The sequence below is a fragment of the Stegodyphus dumicola genome, chromosome 7, assembly GCF_044657685.1.
Source record: "Stegodyphus dumicola isolate Sdum_Otavi_A_Nest chromosome 7, ASM4465768v1".
Taxonomy (NCBI): domain Eukaryota; kingdom Metazoa; phylum Arthropoda; class Arachnida; order Araneae; family Eresidae; genus Stegodyphus; species Stegodyphus dumicola.
The window spans coordinates 91647794-91665875 of record NC_140774.1 but is presented as its reverse complement, the minus strand read 5'-3'; the positions used below and the strand labels follow the sequence as shown (position 1 = coordinate 91665875).

General features: G+C 30.8%; 1 protein-coding gene across 1 annotated transcript in view; it reads left to right on the top strand.

The window, feature by feature from the left end:
- The window catches only part of LOC118189621 (GTP-binding protein REM 1-like), a 489718-nt gene that overhangs the window by 405228 nt on the left and 66408 nt on the right, over nucleotides 1-18082 (top strand). Inside the window, exon 4 of the mRNA XM_085820595.1 lies at nucleotides 7982-8174. Within this exon, the coding sequence (XP_085676721.1) occupies nucleotides 7982-8174 (193 nt within the window). The remainder of the gene's footprint in view (nucleotides 1-7981; nucleotides 8175-18082) is intronic.

Below are 18082 nucleotides of genomic sequence, written 5' to 3'. Positions count from 1 at the left end.
GGGAGTACGACTTAATGCGTCTACATTTTTATGGTTTTTACCACTTCGATGAACGATCGTGTAATTGTAGGTTTGTAGTACTAGTGCCATCTCATAAGTCATGGATTTAGACTCACATTATTTTTGAGCTAAACTAAGGGATTATGATCGGTCTTGATGAGGAATTTAGTATACCTGTCTAAATAACATTGAAGTTTCTTTACAGCAAATATTATGGAGGCGCATTCCTTTTCTGTTACAGCAACTATGTACTTTTTACAGCAACTATGTATGTATGTTACAGCAACTAGAATACTTTTTTTCAGTTTCTGTAAATTTCTTACTGAGGTATACTACTGGATGTTCATTCTCTCGTTCATCTTTTTGATCTAAAATGACACCCATTCCAGAGTCTGAAACATCAATTTGCAAAATAAACTCCTTATTGAAATCAGGTGAGTGTGACAGAGGCTTTTGTGGCAGTTTTGCTTCTTCACCAACTCGCTCTTGCCTGTTTACTTCCTTTAAAAACTTCTCCTTGACTTGCATCTCAACTCCAGAACTTGGTAATTCATCTAGAGCTTTTAACTGAGAATCGTTTAATTTTGTCAGTTCTTTCTTGTCAGATAGTTTTGCTCTTTGCGAGGTGAATCTTTGTTCTTATCTGCTACTTGAACTCTCATTAAAAGTGGCAACTTTTCGTATCCTTCATAATGTTTGTGTCTCTTTGCTACGTTTTCTGAAGCGTGCATAGATCCTGAACGTATTTTTAACTTCTTAGCCTTAGAAGCACCTTCATGAGTTCTTTTATCATATGTTCTTTGATTTGCTGTTAACAAACTGTCAAACACATCTTTGCTTTTTGGAGAAGAAACTGGGGAACTTGTAGAGGAATAATCACACACATTATCCATAGAAGATGAATCACCAGGTAAATAAACTGAAGTTATTTATATGGAAGAGTCAACTTCCATATAAATAACTTCAGTTTTCTCATCAAGAGATGAACGCTTAGATTGTTTGTCAGATTTCTGTGAAGCATTGACAGAAGCTTGACTTTTAGGAGGATGAGTGTTGACCCAATTACCCTGAGTTTTAGCATTTGCATCAAAGTTGTGTAGTTCTGTATTTGATCCCTATATTTTTCAGGAATAACAATTAATTTCCTTTCATTTCCATTTTTATCTAATTTCTTTTTCATCAAGAGCCTGTTCTCCTTTACTTTGAAATCATTTCCGAAATTTTCACTTTTAAATTCGCTAAGTAATGAGGCTAGATCTCTGCTTTGATGCTGAGATTCAATTAATTCCTTTGAATAAACATTAATCTTTTTCTTAATTTCTTTATCTTCCTCATCCGCCTGCGGTAAAATATCTTCATCAGTCTCAATAACAGACAGTTCTTCTTGTTTCTTCATTTCAATTTTTCTGCTTTGAACTTCATCATGAGATCTTTTTGAGATCGTGTCAAAACCGCATTTATTTTTTCTAAATTTAAGCATGATTTATCTTTGAACAAATGAGCAGTTTTGTTGCCCAATACATATCTGCCGCTCTCATTTGTAACAACAGCTGCCTTTGTCTTTATATGACTAAGTTCGCAATTAATTTCAACTTCCGCTAATTTAGACACACTAAATGATAATTTAAAAGATATTCTACTCAGACATGTTCTCCAAGAATAGACATTTCATACCCATTAATTAAACCGTTAATTGTATATGTCTCTAACAAATCATCATTCGAAGATACGCAAGTTACCTTTTCATTTGGTTTTAAGCGAGGGCACTGAGTCTTAAAATGTTCGTATGACCCACACTCGAAACAACGTGGTCGATATCTTTTGTCATATAAATTTTCTTGGTTCTTGTTTTGGAACTGATTCCTTTGTTGATGATCTTTCTTGTAGTGTGTATCATCCCATCTATCAGAATACTTAAAATGAGGCGGATGCTCTATTTTTTTCGCAAACCCTTATTAGAACATAAATTTTATTTCTAGTTCAGAGATAGATAATTTGAAGAAATTATTTAGTCACAAAAATTTCATACTACTATTAGCTGGTAAAAACTTCAGAATTCTAATTTTAAAACAATTTCTCACGTTGCTGGGCAATGGTTATATAATGCAAATATGGCGTTGCCACTTCAACAATAAATATAGTTATTTATTAAATAAAGATATTACAATATATATATATATCCACTCTGTTACTCGGCTCAGTAAACTCAGTTTCTTTATTCTTATATGTTCGTAAATTGTGTATTTTTTGCTTTAAAATGATTGAATTATGTTGTTCTTATCTTCCGGTTAAGGTTGTTATGCCTTTAGTAAATCTGCATGCAATATTTGTAGAAATATCAACAATTTAAAAGTTGTTTAAGTGCGGCAAAGCCTAATTATTTTTACATAACGGCCATCTTTGTTTACATTTGAAACTTAGCAGAATGGTGGATTTGTTGCCAATCTAGAGAAACTAAGCGACAACAAAGATAACGCCTTCATTTATTATTGCGAATTAAATCATGCTTAATCCTTTTTGGAATTTATTAGAGGAAATAAGTGTTTCAGATTAACTTCGTAATTTTTAATATCGCTGTTTTGAGCTTTTATGTATTTTTGCCTTGTCGCGAAGTGAGAACTGAATTAATTGAATGAGAAATACTGAATCATTGGTGAAAAACTGTTTCTTTTGTTTGCTTATTTAATTTCTTTTATACATCGTTATAGATTTATTATAGTATTTGAATAGAACATGAGGCAACGATTAGATAATTCTTCACATGATTTCCATTTTGTGCATTCTGAGTTGTAAAATGCGAGTTCCGAAATTTTGGATTTTTATTTTCTTATTCAGGATTACCCGAAAGGGACAAATGTAGAGTGGTGAAGACTACTTGATCGTACGCCACTTACTAAAGTGATGACCTAAGACCTAAGGTATAAAATGAATGAAATGTAACGAACGCTGTTAAGTGAGCCTAGCGCCAGAGTGTCACTGTGGTAAACAAATATAGTGAATTTTAAAGAGTGCATTTATTCTATTGTGGTTTAAGCACTATCGACGAAATAGATTTAATCCAATCCAATAAGTTTAAATCAAATGCAATAAAAAGTGCATATAATTTAATATTTTGTACAAGGAAGTCATGTGTTGTGTACATGAGATTTTTTATTTCGGCAAAACAAACATATAACCTAACCAAAATTATTATTAATATTTACTGATGTAAAATATTTTTAAAACTTTGATATACTTTATTTATTTATTAAAAATTTTAATATTTTATTTTTGATAAAAGCAGTATTTAAATGAAAACCTTAATTGAAATGAAGTAAAAAATTAAAGCCTATTACCGACGAGTGTATATCCGGATAACAGGACTTCTCGATATCTGAAATTCGGATAACTGGAAATTCCATTCATTTCAACCTTTTGGCTGATTTCTAATGTTCTTGATGTGGATAAGCAATAAATTATTGCAGAATAATTATTTGTACAGTTAAATAAATTGAAAGCTGCTGTTAATCCTTTGTTTTCTGTAAGTTGCCTTTTTATCTCAGTTCGTGCATCAAAACTGAAATGACATAAAAATAAGTTTTGAAAGCACACCAAATATTACCGAACATGGAAGATTATCTTTATTTTATTTTACGTTCCTTCCCCATTTCCCTAATAGCTTCGGAAAAGCATTTTCTTTTTAACTAACAACATAAATTTAATAGCATTAAACGACTTTATATTAATAATCAGAAAAAAAGGAGTAACTTGATTAAAATAACATTACCTAAAGAATTTTTCGTAATTCCTCTTTTTATAATTCATTTAGATGCTGTGAATAGACTTCTGTGTCAAAATAATCTGTCGACTTGTATCTTAGAGAAGCGTAACTGAAAGTGAAGTCTTAAATTATGTTTCAAAATCTGTCAGTATTAGTAATAAGCTTATGGCCTCATTAAAAGTGATCTTCGACTTGCATTATTAATGTTTTAGAAAAAGGAGAATTTTTCCTTACGTTATAAAATCTTGTTATGATTTAGTTAATGCATTATTCTTGGGAATCAGTTTATTCCATAGAAAACGAATGAATGGTAATTTGGTTTACATACTTTTTAATTTTAAATACTATTTAATTTAGTTACGCTTACCTTCGTTATAGTTGCTGTAGCATTTTGTTACCACTTGCTGCAGCTTCATTTCATTAAATATCATACTCTTCTCATAATTTTTAATGAAGTTTTCCTTCTGCGTGTAAGCATGTTAACAACTCTGTCTGTCTTTTTTAAATTCCATTCTAACACACGTATTGTATAAAATGATGGAGCATTCACACAAGATCTGTGCGGTCACAGCTGAACTAAGCTGAAATTCATTGCTAGACAATCTGACCTTTCCACGTCATGAAAATAGGTATAGGGATTTTTTCTAAATGTTCTACTTTTTCAACTTCAGGCCAAGTTGGCATAAGAATAGACCATTTACAGCGAAAAAAACACAAACTGGCATCCGGTCGATGATTTAGCAGCGTCATCCGCACATTCATGCATGCGCAAATTTACCTTCCCGGACTGGCTACGACACACCTATTCCACTGGCGCGAACGCAGCTAATGACTTTTACGTATTATGACTAGGAGAACTGTGATATCTAGCTCATGATGTGAAAGCTTCCTGACTCATCATGTAAAACTGAGTATAAGAAAACCAGCCATAATTGGCATAGATATTATTTTTCAGAAACACTTTCAGCAATTCTACACAATCGCATTTTTCAGTTGCAAAACCGCACTGTTCTATTGTAGCTGAAGGACGTCCTCGTTCAGTCCACTAATTAGAATATTTACGATTTCGAGACTCTAGCACAGTCGGTGAAAATACAGAGGTACTCTGTTTTGTTGAAAAAACATGTTATGTTTCTTACTTGGAATCTGATCGAAAATCCTCAAATTACGTCCTTTGCATATGTACCTTTCAGCAAAGTTTTAACTGGCAACATTTTTCTTTGTTCCTTAGTTGTCTGAATGCATGTTTCAGTCGCGAGGTTCTTGAATTGTAATAGTTTTAAACACACAATTTTCAGTGACTATGATTCACGTTTGATGAAACTTCATCAAGATTTGTTTCGGTTTTAACTGGCAACATTTTTCTTTGTTCCTTAGTTGTCTGAATGCATGTTTCAGTCGCGAGGTTCTTGAATTGTAATAGTTTTAAACACACAATTTTCAGTGACTATGATTCACGTTTGATGAAACTTCATCAAGATTTGTTTCGGTTTGACTTTAATGCATTTTATGCATTCCTTTAATACAAAATTTCTCAAACTTTTTTTTCAAGCAGGGACCCCTTTCATAAATTAGAATGTTCTGCAGACCATCTACTCTTGCCCTCTTCCAAAGCAGTGTATTTTAGAATTTTTTACTAATGGTATAGTTATATTTCTTAAATATCATTAATTAAAATTCCTGTAATTTTATATTGGTATCGAGTGATTAAGTTAATAGAAGGAAATTAATATTCCCATTTAATATTTTATGTCTAATCGGCCACTTTGTTTTTATTTGAATTGTTGATGAAAACTCTTTTCACATGGATACACAGAAGCAAACTGAATTACAATGTTTAAATCACCATTGTACATTTCACTATGTCACTGGTAATGTGGTCCAGAAATCCCATGCTTTTTTTACTTGGAATTTCATTTTGATGTCGGTATCATTCTTGTGTTCAATTAACTGTTCTATTTCATTCAACACCATTTTCTTAATTTCAACATTACAATTAAGGGAAAAGGAAGTCATGAAAATTCGTTATATTTATCACTTGAAAAATGAGATGCGAGCACATGTCATTGTATAATTCTTTCCCAAAAATGATATCATTTCCTACTATATTCTAAGGCTAGAAATGGTGAAATTTTCTCTGTTTTACATAACTAATTCACCAACCAAGTTTTCTTCTAATCTTCTAATTTCCTCATTTAAATTTAGCAAATAAATTATATTTAAATGTATTATGTTTTTCATTTTGTATGACTGTCTTTGAATTTCAGTACGTCATAAAATTTTTGATAGAAATATTTAATAAACATAGTTTGCTTTTTTAAATACATACCTTTGCAGCTATACACGAAAAACTTAACGATGTTTTACTGATTATTTTTAACGAAGTGTAATACTTCTTTGGCGATATGAAGCAACTCCAATGATGGAACACAGCAATAACTTTTATTTAACATTCGAAAAAATGGCGACATACAAACAAGAAGAGAAAACATATTCTATCATTTAAAAATAAATTACATTCTTCGTGCGAGAGTCGCACGAGGCACTCGAGTCTGGTTTCAAATATTGCCATTCACAAATACCTTAATGTTCATCTATTTAAATTATTTAATCTACAAGATTTTAATATTATTTAAAGCTGTTACAGAAGCATATTATTTATTTCACTATCGTTGAACAGTGAAAAATAAATACATACATAAATAAATAAAAAAAAATAAATACAATACATAAAAAATATTTCCTGAAGGGTTAAATTAGGATTAGGATAAAATTTTTTCTGTAACAAATTCCAAAAAAAATGTTTTATTCGTTAGCTGCTATAACTTATAATTTATGTGTCACATGGATTGGCGGATAAAGATATCAACATTTTTTCTGCTTTAATTGATTAACTTTCAAATTACGTATTGTAAGATTAGGTTTCTTATTCCATATTATAGGACATGCATAGCAATATGATTTTTTTCTCATTTCTTATATATTATAGTGGAATATCCACTGTCAAGAAATTAACATTTTCAATTATCGTTTCGTTCAAAGTTATTATTCGTTTGCTAGAAACATAACACAAAGACTTTCCTGCTTCTTTAATTTAACTGCTAAGAAAGTAACTTTACAGTATATTTGAACGTGCGAAAAAGGTATCTCGATTTTTATTTTGCCATCCATTATATTTAGAGAAAGTGTTTCTTTTCTTCGTTAAAATTACATTATGGTGCATAAGTGCTTTTCTTTTTTAAGTTTAAAAAGTTACTTTCTTTCTTTGACAGTCTTAGAATTAGTCTCAGAACACGTACGCGATAAAGGTGACCTAAATACCAAAGGAAAATTCATTTCATCTTTTTAGTTTTTTTTTCCATAATGATAGTTGCCAAAAGTAGAGAATAAGACAAATGAATAAATTAAAGGTTTCAACTATTCGAAAAATAATAAATGCATATAATTTCACTAAATTAATTAATAAAAACGGTTTCTTGAATCCCATCTGAAATGCGCTTTTCGATATATAAACTACTTGATATATAAAATACATGTCGCATATCGTTCTGATGCTTAGCCAACGGTAAAATAATTATAAATCTTTATCAGGAAGCAGAATGGTTGCACATGAAAAGTAAGTCCTTTATTTAAATGTGTATCGACAAAGCTGAACCTAATCCGATGAAATATTCATAGCGTTTTAAGTTAGAAATTTAAGTGAGCGAAAAAAGAGAAATGATTTCCATTGTTTTGACACGATTGAAAATACTAAGCTTTTCACCGCGCTTGAACGTGACTTATTAATCAGGTTTTAGTCAAACTTTTTGAATTCCGGCTATTAAAAATGTGAGAAAAGCAAGTGACTAACCATTTTGTGATCCGAATTTACGACCCTAAATTTACAATTCAAATTATAATCGGATTAATGATCCAAAAAGATTTTTGCAGCAGAAACTCTTGCACTTTAGCAGTGAGACTGGCATGAATATTGAAATCCATTATTGCTCAAGAATTCTGCGCAAAGAATATCGTTTAAATGTGGATGGTATATGATTAAGTCTTTTCTTAAAGTATTGTAAGAACATTCCGAAATTTGCATTTGTATATTATATAAGACACACCGTTTCATTACGTAATGTCAGAAGTTATTTTAACTTACTGTTAAAAGGCAATGTAAATACAAGAAGTAGATTTCTAAGTGGAAAACATTTACTTATTTCATATCTTTGTCTCTTTCAGAATGCGAATTTCACTGAAATTTTCAATCCGGATGCTTATCTCGTCGTGTATTCTGTCACCTCGAAACGAAGTTTACAAGCAGCAAAAGAGGTGCTTCGTTTGATCCAAAAATGGGACAATGTGGATAGTAAAGCTGTCATCCTAGTGGGCAACAAAACCGATCTCGCCCGTCATAGAGTTCTCTCCACGGACGGTACGTTTTGCTGAGTTTCACATTTTTCCCTTGATGTTTCTTTTTCATCATACATCTTTCCTTTTTAGCAACATTTTTAAATCTCGCAGCTCGTTTGATCAAGCCCCATGGAAAAGAAAATAATTCCTTTATATGGGTTAAATAAAATTATTATATTACTGAACGTAAAATAAAGGACAGTCATTTAATTTTAAACATATATAAAATTTCAGTATAAGGACCTAATCTTTTAATTTATGGACACCTGAAAATAGAAGTAGATTTTACATTAATTATGTTATAAAGTGAAGACATTTTTACATTAATTATGCTATGTAGTGGAAATGAGAACTTTTTCAATTTTACAGAAAACAAAATCTTTTATAAGAGAAGTTTACATTATTCAGTATACTGGGTAAAAGAAGATTACATCTTATAAAGTGAAGATATTTTTACATTAATGATGCTATTTAGTGGAGATGAGAACATTTTTAAATTTTACAGAAAACAAAATCTTTTATAAGAGAAGTTTACATTACTCAGTATACTGAGTAAAAGAAGATTACATGTTATAAAGTGAAAGAAGATTACAGGTATTATACAGTGAAGATATTTTTACATTAATTACGCTATTAAGTGGAGATGAGAACGTTTTTCAATTTTACAGAAAACAAAATCTTTTATAAGAGAAGTTTACATTATTCAGTATACTGGGTAAAAGAAGATTACCATGCGAGGTTAAAAAATGACAGACGTTAAGGACTGCACTCTTAACAGACCTTTTATTTTTATATTCGTACTAGAGCAAGTAATACCTGTTTGGCAGCCTGCAGCGGCTATGTCTCCAGTACGATTTAAATCGATTATATCTTTTACTTTTGTGGAGACAATTCTCTTTTATGTTTTATTAGGTATGCATCCAATTCTCTTTTATGTCGTCGACAGGCTTCTGAAAAAAAAAATTTTGCGAAAACCAGTATTTAATTTTAAATTAAATTTTGAACATACTATATAGTGTATTAAAACATAATTTAAAATTAAATAATATAATGCCGACATAATTAAGCTTTAGATCCGCTATAATCCATAATAAAATTATCAAAAGTTTGAATATTTCAGATATGGAATTGCGATGTTATTCATGAAATTACGAAAATGGAATATTTTACTGACTTGTAGTTGTTGATAGCATCGCAGTTTTATAATGAGAGCATCGAATACAAATATGTTTTACGCTGCAAATTTATTATATTTACTGACATAATTGTTTATCTTGATTATTTATTAGATTGACCTACAAAACCTCGTGATCATCTCTATATACTAACATACAGCAAACACGCAAGTGTTTATCCTATTTAGTTTATGTTATAAACAAATAACGTGGTGGTAATCGCAATATTTATTTACAATAACTTAGTGTTGACTTACAGTATTGTAGTATTTCAATTGTTTCAATATAATATTGGTTTAGCTAACTCTTTACCTCAAAACGACTTTCTCAAAATTGACTCGCGTTCGTTCATCTTATAAATTGAAATCTCCTCCATTACTTTCTCCATCTATGGTAATTGGTTTTCTCGAAAAATGAATAAAAATTAGTGCTTGCACGCTGGTAGCTCTTCCAGCCGCGCCATTTATGCTCAAAGAAACGTGTTTCTCAACAAGAAAGGCAAGCTGTTCATTCAAACTTATCAAACGTCGTGTACACTTCTGTTAGATAAAAGGCATAATCGATGTACAACGACACTCTTTTTCTCAATAAGTGTATCATTTACTTCTTCCCTTTTACGATGCATAGTCGAAGCATAATCTATTCTGTTAAAAGCCTTTGTCTGAGGATGATACGAACGATGGATAGAACTATATATGAAAAAGATAAAGTACAGTCTGTGAGCATCGTACATCAAAAATTCGCAGAAATTTCTTATAGTATAGCTCAAATTTAGATGCCTTATTACTCGGTTTTGCTTTGCTTTATTTGATCATGGCACATACCGTAACGGCTATTTGTTTAAAGGTAGGTATGACTTCGTGGAGAAATTTCTACGGAAAAATGGCTCAGATCCAAGTTATGTATGAGGAAAACCACAAAAGTGCTCTTTCAGTCGGCTCTTTCGAATCCAGGTCGAACTACCAGTGTTCAGCCATTTTGCGCTCGGCCGCTGATAAAACTGCCTGATTATTCGGTAAACAAATTAATTTAGAACAGAATATGGAACGAACATGTTGTAGAGAAAATGCGAGGGTTTGCAGTTTCGCTGCATAGTAAATTCACCGAACGTGGAACTAAAAGTATGGCAAAAGAAACCAGTCGTCTAGCTATCAAACCAGCGATCGTCGTACTAGCTATCAAACCAATCTGTCTTAAAGCTTAGTAGATGAAGAGAACCAGAGACAATAGGTGTCCGATGAATCCATCATATAGAGATGTCTTCCACACCCGTTACGAAAAAAGTACGAAACTGTATTTTAGGTTATGATAACTAAATACAAATAATTATTCGATCCCAATTAAATCATTCTAACTTTTTAATTAAACTTTTGTTTGCAATAGTGTTGTTTAATAACTTCTATTTAAATCTTATGCATGTTAAAATGCGTAAACATTTCTTTTCTATGGCAGAAACATAAAATACTTTCTCGTAAATATGTTGTAATATTCAGTGTTATTATGAACAAAGTAGGTTTCCTGTATTATTTATAAATACACATACTCTTGCTAATTGAAACCGTTTTTACTTAATTTACCATTCATCAAATTAAATATGCTTTTTTAAATGTTCTTAACCTTGCAAATTTGATTTTTAAAAAATAAAAATTGTTAATTTTTTAGAATCGGACATCGTTTGCCATGTAATTACGTATTTATCTTAGTGTTGTTTTTATTTTGAAGTTTCAACGTCCATATATGTATCTACCGTATTATTCCGCAGATAAAATGATAGTTGAATCATAAGAAAAGTCCCAAAATCTGGGGTCGTCTGTATAGGACAGATGAAATTTATATAAATTAAAACCATTATAAAAAAATCACTCGATAATATATTTAAAATCCTGCAAAATCATCATATTCATTATCTAAGAGAAAATAGCTTCTCAAGTGTATCCTCACTTTCGTTGTTGGGAAGCTCGTCATATGGGTCCCATTCTATAACTAACGAGTGGATTTCCACTTGGTCATCCGTATTGCATAACAAATCATCCTTACTGCAGTCCTTAGCAGTATAAAAACCCACCCTTTTTTGAAGGATTCGATCACTTTTTCCACATTCACTTTGTCCCATGATTTGATCACGAAATCTCAGTGCAGATCAAGTGACGCAGCCCACATAACTCCACCTTCCGTATACGACCTTTCGTCCCTCGTCCTCCAGTTATTCACTGTACACGCTTGTCCTCTTTGAATTATTTATTCAGAGAGACATTTGAAAGGTTGTAACATCGAAGTTAAACCACTCAGTTACAGGTCTGCTTCTCCTGACTGTCGATGAGTTTTCCGTCATATATATTGGACAGCCGTGAATTCGTTCTTCCTTCAAAAATAAGAAATAAAGTCATATTTCAGTTGTGAAATAATTGCTAACATGTGATTTGCATTGATTTCGGAAATATAATTTTTTAAAGTATATAAAATACATAACTTAATAACTCACTTTATAGACTAGTTTCATTTTTAAATATTTTGCTGTAATATTTATAAAAATATTTTAAGTATTTATTATTTTAACAAAATTTTAAACAATTATGTGGCGCATATTTTTAATACTAATGAAATTTAATAAATCAAAAATATTTACATTAAATTTACTTTTCATTAAATGAATCTGCTTTAGATTAATACATTTAGATGAAATAAAGTAATGAAACGTTGCAAAGTAAATCTTATGCGGACTTCAGATTCTTGAAAGGGCAGATTTAGTCTCTTTTCATTCTAAAAGTAATGCTGATGAACTAAAAAAATGCTAAAACGACCACGTCTAAAAGTGGTCATATCATAACTTTTCAGAGACGTCGACAAATTGCCAAGATGCAACGGCAAATATTTTGCGTCTTCGCAACGTTGTAAAAACGTCTTAAAAGTTACCACGACCACTTTGCAACCTCTCGGACCAGTTTGCAACGTCGTGTGCTACTTGGGATAACAGCAGTCTTAGTGTTGTTCCGAGCTAAACGATTTTTAATGTTCTCATCTGTATGACTGCGATACCGATCTCACGCCAAACTGTGTTTATTTTGTGTTTTACATCTTTTCCGTCCACCCACCCCTTTTTATGACAGTATACGAAAATATCTGACAGGAACTTTAGATTAGGAGTAGTATTCCTCTTGCAAATGACCATGGGTTTTAACTTAGTTCCATCTGCTATGCATGTCAGTACTATTACTAACTTGGTTTTTCAAGGCCAGTATTTCTGACTTCAGCAGTTGTTTTTATGCCTTTTGTTTTCACAGTTGTAATTTTTGTCAAATCCACGTGCATATGTGTTTCATCCATATTTCCAGTATTAGCTAATAGAAAATTATATTTTAGCCTCATATGAATAACAAACTTGTGAAACCTCTTGCCTTTATAGTCAAGACCTTGTGGTAATTTCTGCGCGGTATTGTTTTCTGTCGCATCACCAGATTTTTCTGTTCGCGAAACGATTGCACCAACGTGTTTTGTTCTTGAAAAAAATGCCCCGTTTGTTGCTTTAAATTCTTTGCCTTCTTATGTATTCGCTCGTACCCACTTCAGGCGCTTAATACCTAATGGTATTTATATGGTTCTATGATGAGGTCTACTCTTTACAAATTTTACGCTGATCAGTGAGCCTTTATGTTCTAGATTCTGTTCAAATAAGGGTTATTTATAACCTTCTCATGACGTAGTCGTTGTTTCAGGCATAACAATAATCAGCCATAACAATTCACGTCTCTTATGGTTATTCGACTAAATAGTATTACTAGAACAAACGTAATTCTACAGACTTACCTTACTGCCATAATATGATAACACCTTTTTTTTTTCATCTTGTTATAAATAATAAATATCTCAGGATAAGCTAAAAAAACCTGTTTCATTTCATATGAAAGCTTAGGTATAAGAAACACGTATTGCACAAATATTTATTGCTTAACTTCTCTGCGTAAGAATCTGTAAGAAAACGTAATTTTCATTATAAAACTCTATTATAAGCGCAAATTTAAATTGTAAACTTTATTTAAGTATAAAATGTTTTTATTACAAAATTTTATTTAAATGCACTAAAATTTAAAATATAATGCTATTATAATATTATATCATAATAATTTTATCTGGCATAATGTACTTGGTCGCATGAGGCTAAAATGAAAGTCATGGCAGTACTAGAAATGATCGATTTTAAAAACATGTAAGTGAATTAGATATAATCATTCTTATATATAGTATTTCTATACTATCAGGTACTTTGGATTAAATAAATAATTCGTAATAAAAATTGGATGATAATATTTCGAACTATCATTTTAAAGTGAGTAAATTATGCACGATAATCGGTTTTGAGAAAAATGAATTTTAAGTTCAATTTATGGTATTTATATTAAACCTGCCACAACATACCTATAATCCTCCATATTTATAGTACTCTCCTTTCGCATACGTTTAGTCGTTTTCCTTATTTACCCTAATCTATATTTTTCCTGCCAATTTTTACTTCAAGCAATTAGGGACGCCTGCATTCACTAATTCATCCTTCTTCTAACTCCGAGGGATGTTTTCATTTTGCAAATACCTTAAGCAGCCCTTTATGCTCCTAAACTTATGGTTTGTTGTATTATAAGGTATTTCTCCCACCTTCCTAGCGTACTTCCGTGGTGTAGTGGTTTTGCACGTTGGGTCGTTATTCCAGAGGTCCGTGTTTCGCTTCTTGGTAAAAGCGATTGCTCATTTTTCATCTTGCCTGCTTCCAAAAAAGTACCTAATGTCTCTACAGTATAATGAAAATGCCTTTTGAACTTAACTTTCATATCATATTTTTGAAACTCTTGACTAAGTTTGTATTCTTTCGTGTAAGTATTTCACGGCAAATTCAGTAACATCATGTCCACATATGTAATTATATTCGTTACTGTTTTCCCGTCCTTTGGGATTATTTCTGCATTTTGTAGCAGTTCCTGCAGCTTTTTGAACTTTGTATTAGCTTTCGAGATTGATAGGATAATGCCGGCTGCTTTACGCTTGAACACCAACGGAACGTTATTGCAATTCTTGCATTCTGCATAATTTGCATATTATTAAGCTGCAAGCTGTAATCCTGTAATAATTCTGAAGTTTAACAACAAAGGCGTTAATTAATTTTTTGAAACTTGTTTTCAATTTGAAATGTAGAGACGATACGCTTCTGAAAGTGTCCAACATAATTCACATTTGATTGCATCAATTTTCTAAATTATTATCTCAAAATTGTGCTGAAAATGTAATCTTAAAACTTAGCTATTGAAGTTAGATTCAAAGAGATGTTCATCCTTTTGAAAGGCCATTTTCTGATAGGTAAAAACTCAGATCCGATTCTTCTTGCGTCCAAAAGTCTTTAGTAATATATTCTAACTCATTCGGAAATGAAAGCAAACTCGTTTTGTACAGCTAAAAATATGCTATATCAAATAAAGCAATAAAATATTATTTCTCATTAAAATTGCTCATTTCAAAACTCTCGTACACTTTTAAAGCAAGGGTCTGCTAATACTGAGGAATTAAATCCTTTGATTTAATAAACTACTATTGTTAATGATCGCGTAATACTAAAACAATCGAATGAATTTCAAAGAATCACCAAACTATGGTTAATTATGTTAGAAATTCAGAAAAACTGTCATTTTAAAAGTTATTTTTCGATTTGTTAAATAGTGTAAAATTTAATATTAATTTGATCGCTATCAAAGATTTGTAAGAAAATTTCGATACAAATAAAAAACATTTTTACCTTGAATTTTTGGAAAACAGATTACGTGTATTGCACTGTTATCGCAAATATGTATGTGTGAAAAATAACCAAAAATTTAGGATACGTAGAGTCAAGAATTTTGTCCAAACAAAAAAAAACTGCGAAACCAAGTAAAATGAAATCATATAAAATTGGTAACGTTATTTCATGCAAAATTCTACTTCGGTTCAAAGAAAGACATAAAATCCGTATAAAATTATTATTATTTTCAAAATCAAAAATGAAGAAATAGGTTTCTACATTCTTTAACATTTGAATATTATACTCCAAAAACCTTGTGAAAGCAAGAAATCTTAGTTCAAAATATGATGATGAAGCTACGTAGACTTCGCTTTGGTTTTTTATTTGTTCTGAAATATAATTAGGTTTTAGAAAATTGCATTTTGAAAGTATTTTTCAACACAAATAGCTTTGAATCAAAGTTATCTGTATACTAAGACATGTTTTGGAATGTGAAAAGCATTCGTTCAATATTTAATAACGATTTTTAACTTAGAGACCTAAGATCGAATATCTTCTAACTAATGGGCGAATCTTGTGCAGAAAACCAATATCAATTTCAATAAGACTGCGAGCAATAAATTTATTAAAAAGTATAATAGATATGAAAAAAGGTGTTTAAAGTAGTTTATGAGATCAATAGATTTAAAACACTTTCATAAGTCCAGGTTAGAACCAGACAAGCTTATAGAACTTATTATTTCTATTTATTTCCAACTGTTATTTCAATAAGACAGCATGATTATTGCTCTTATAAACCGGTACGTTCTTTCTGAAACACTTTTGAAAATATCTAAAAAACAGTATATAAAGCTATAAAAAATTAGCAACTTCCTGCAAAATGTATTTTTATAAAATCACGTAATATAGAATACGTAGTGAAGACTAATAGGATGAAATAGCATAATTCCAAAAAATATAACAAGCTAAGCAACGCTTTCAGGGTTTTAGTTCTGAAAGTTTAAAAATCAAATGAAAGTGCAAAGTCTGAGTTTTACACTTTCCCATCACATTCAACGATTTCAGTTCGTGTCTATTTTTAGCTTTGTAGATGGCAGCAGATGGTGTCTTCGATGTTCATCTCTGTTATCAAACGGAACTGTGTGAGTACCTGGGAAATGAAGTACTTAATAGCATATCGCATTTTTCTTCCGAGCTTTCTATACACTGCTCTCATTTTACAAATTTATCCTCATGATTTTCGGAACCGTTTCAGAGGATTTAAATTATGATGCCTGTCCTTCCACATCCCACTTTTGTGGATTACATGTAGTTCTGAAGGATCTCATTCATATAAATGATTTAAATAATGTGCATACGACATAATAATCTTCGTCGCCATGCCAGCACGCAAAAGCTAGCGAAATGGAAATGTTTAATGGTATTTAATTCCATTCTCGATCGAGAAAAACTTTAAATCTCTTACCAAATATGTGAGTTCTCACACCATTTTTGCATGGGCAAAGCCATTAAAAGGAACATATTAATGAACCCTGCGGTGAAAGACAGCGAAAGTTATTCAGTGTAAACTGCTGTTCCATGCAAAAGACTATTACAAATCTTGTTCTAAGAATTAGTTATAAAATTATTTAATGGACCTTTCTTCCTCTTAATTATATAGTTTTGGGAATTTCATTAAAGAATAATTCTAAGTTAATATAATCTGTTTGGTACCTTAAAAATTTGGTATTCTTAGGCTTTATGCTTTTATTTAACTATCTGTTTTAACTAACTAAACAAGCTGGACTTGGCTGTTATTTGCAATTTGTAAGCATAATAATTAAACAGAGAAAGATCGAAGTGTGTAAAATTCAGATAAAATATTTATTTAGCTCTGTAATTGATGGTTACAGAATTAGTAAAATCAGCTTAAAGATCTGCAGTTTGCAGTGTCTGAGCGAAAATTTATAACCTTTATAACAGTAACCGGTAACGTTTTCTAATTAGAACTGAATATTTTCTTTCTAATAAAGAAAGAAATAAGTTAAATTTGAAAACAGACAGTCTATTGCATTCTAAATGTAGTCCGAATTAACATTATTATCGCAAATAAGCCATTTCTGTTTTCTAAACAAAATCAGTCATGAGTAACCTGGTTTAAAAAAATAATTATTATCTTTAATCCTTCCTCCCAAACAATTTTAAGTTAATAGAACATTACAGTATATTATTTTTAGATATCAAAAGCCTGTTCAGTTGTGTGGTGTTATAATATTCAAAAGAATATAGCCAAAATTATTCAGCATCATACATCCATGAAATATTTTACCATATATTGATTAGAATAATCCGGAAGCTCTTTCTAAAGATATCGAAGAAGTGCTATAGTTCATAGCTGATGCTCCAGGCGATATCATTCTATGTGATAGATTTTGCTGATGTCATACTTTTTCGTTGTCAGCAGTTCTCTTTTGTTTATCTGAGAAGATACTGTTTGATGACATTAGATTAAGAATATTAGATTCTTACTTCATAATATAAATAACGAAAATTAGACATTAATTCCTCAAAACTTCACTAATTCTACAAGAGAATAGCTTAATTGCAGATTATTTGTCAGTTCCATGATATTTGCATATTTACTGAGGCGCACGCTAACATTTGTGTTTTCCTTTATTTAAAATGATGTTATAAATAAAGATACAGTGTAATCGCGTTCTTTATTCATATATAAGTATGTTTATTAATATTTTTATTAATATTTTCAGCTTCCTAATTATTTGGGGAAATCGATTAAAAACCCTGTTCCCAATTTAATTTGAGAACTCATTAATATTTTTACTACTGAGATATTTGTTTCTTTTCGTTATACCTGTAAATTCATTGACTAACATTTATTATCACACTTACCTATCGCACATCACTTTAAGTGATTTCTCAAATTAAACAGAGCCAGCTTAAAATTTTATTTTTATTAATCATCAAGAATTTTTACGTAAATAAGTACTATTTTAGGCT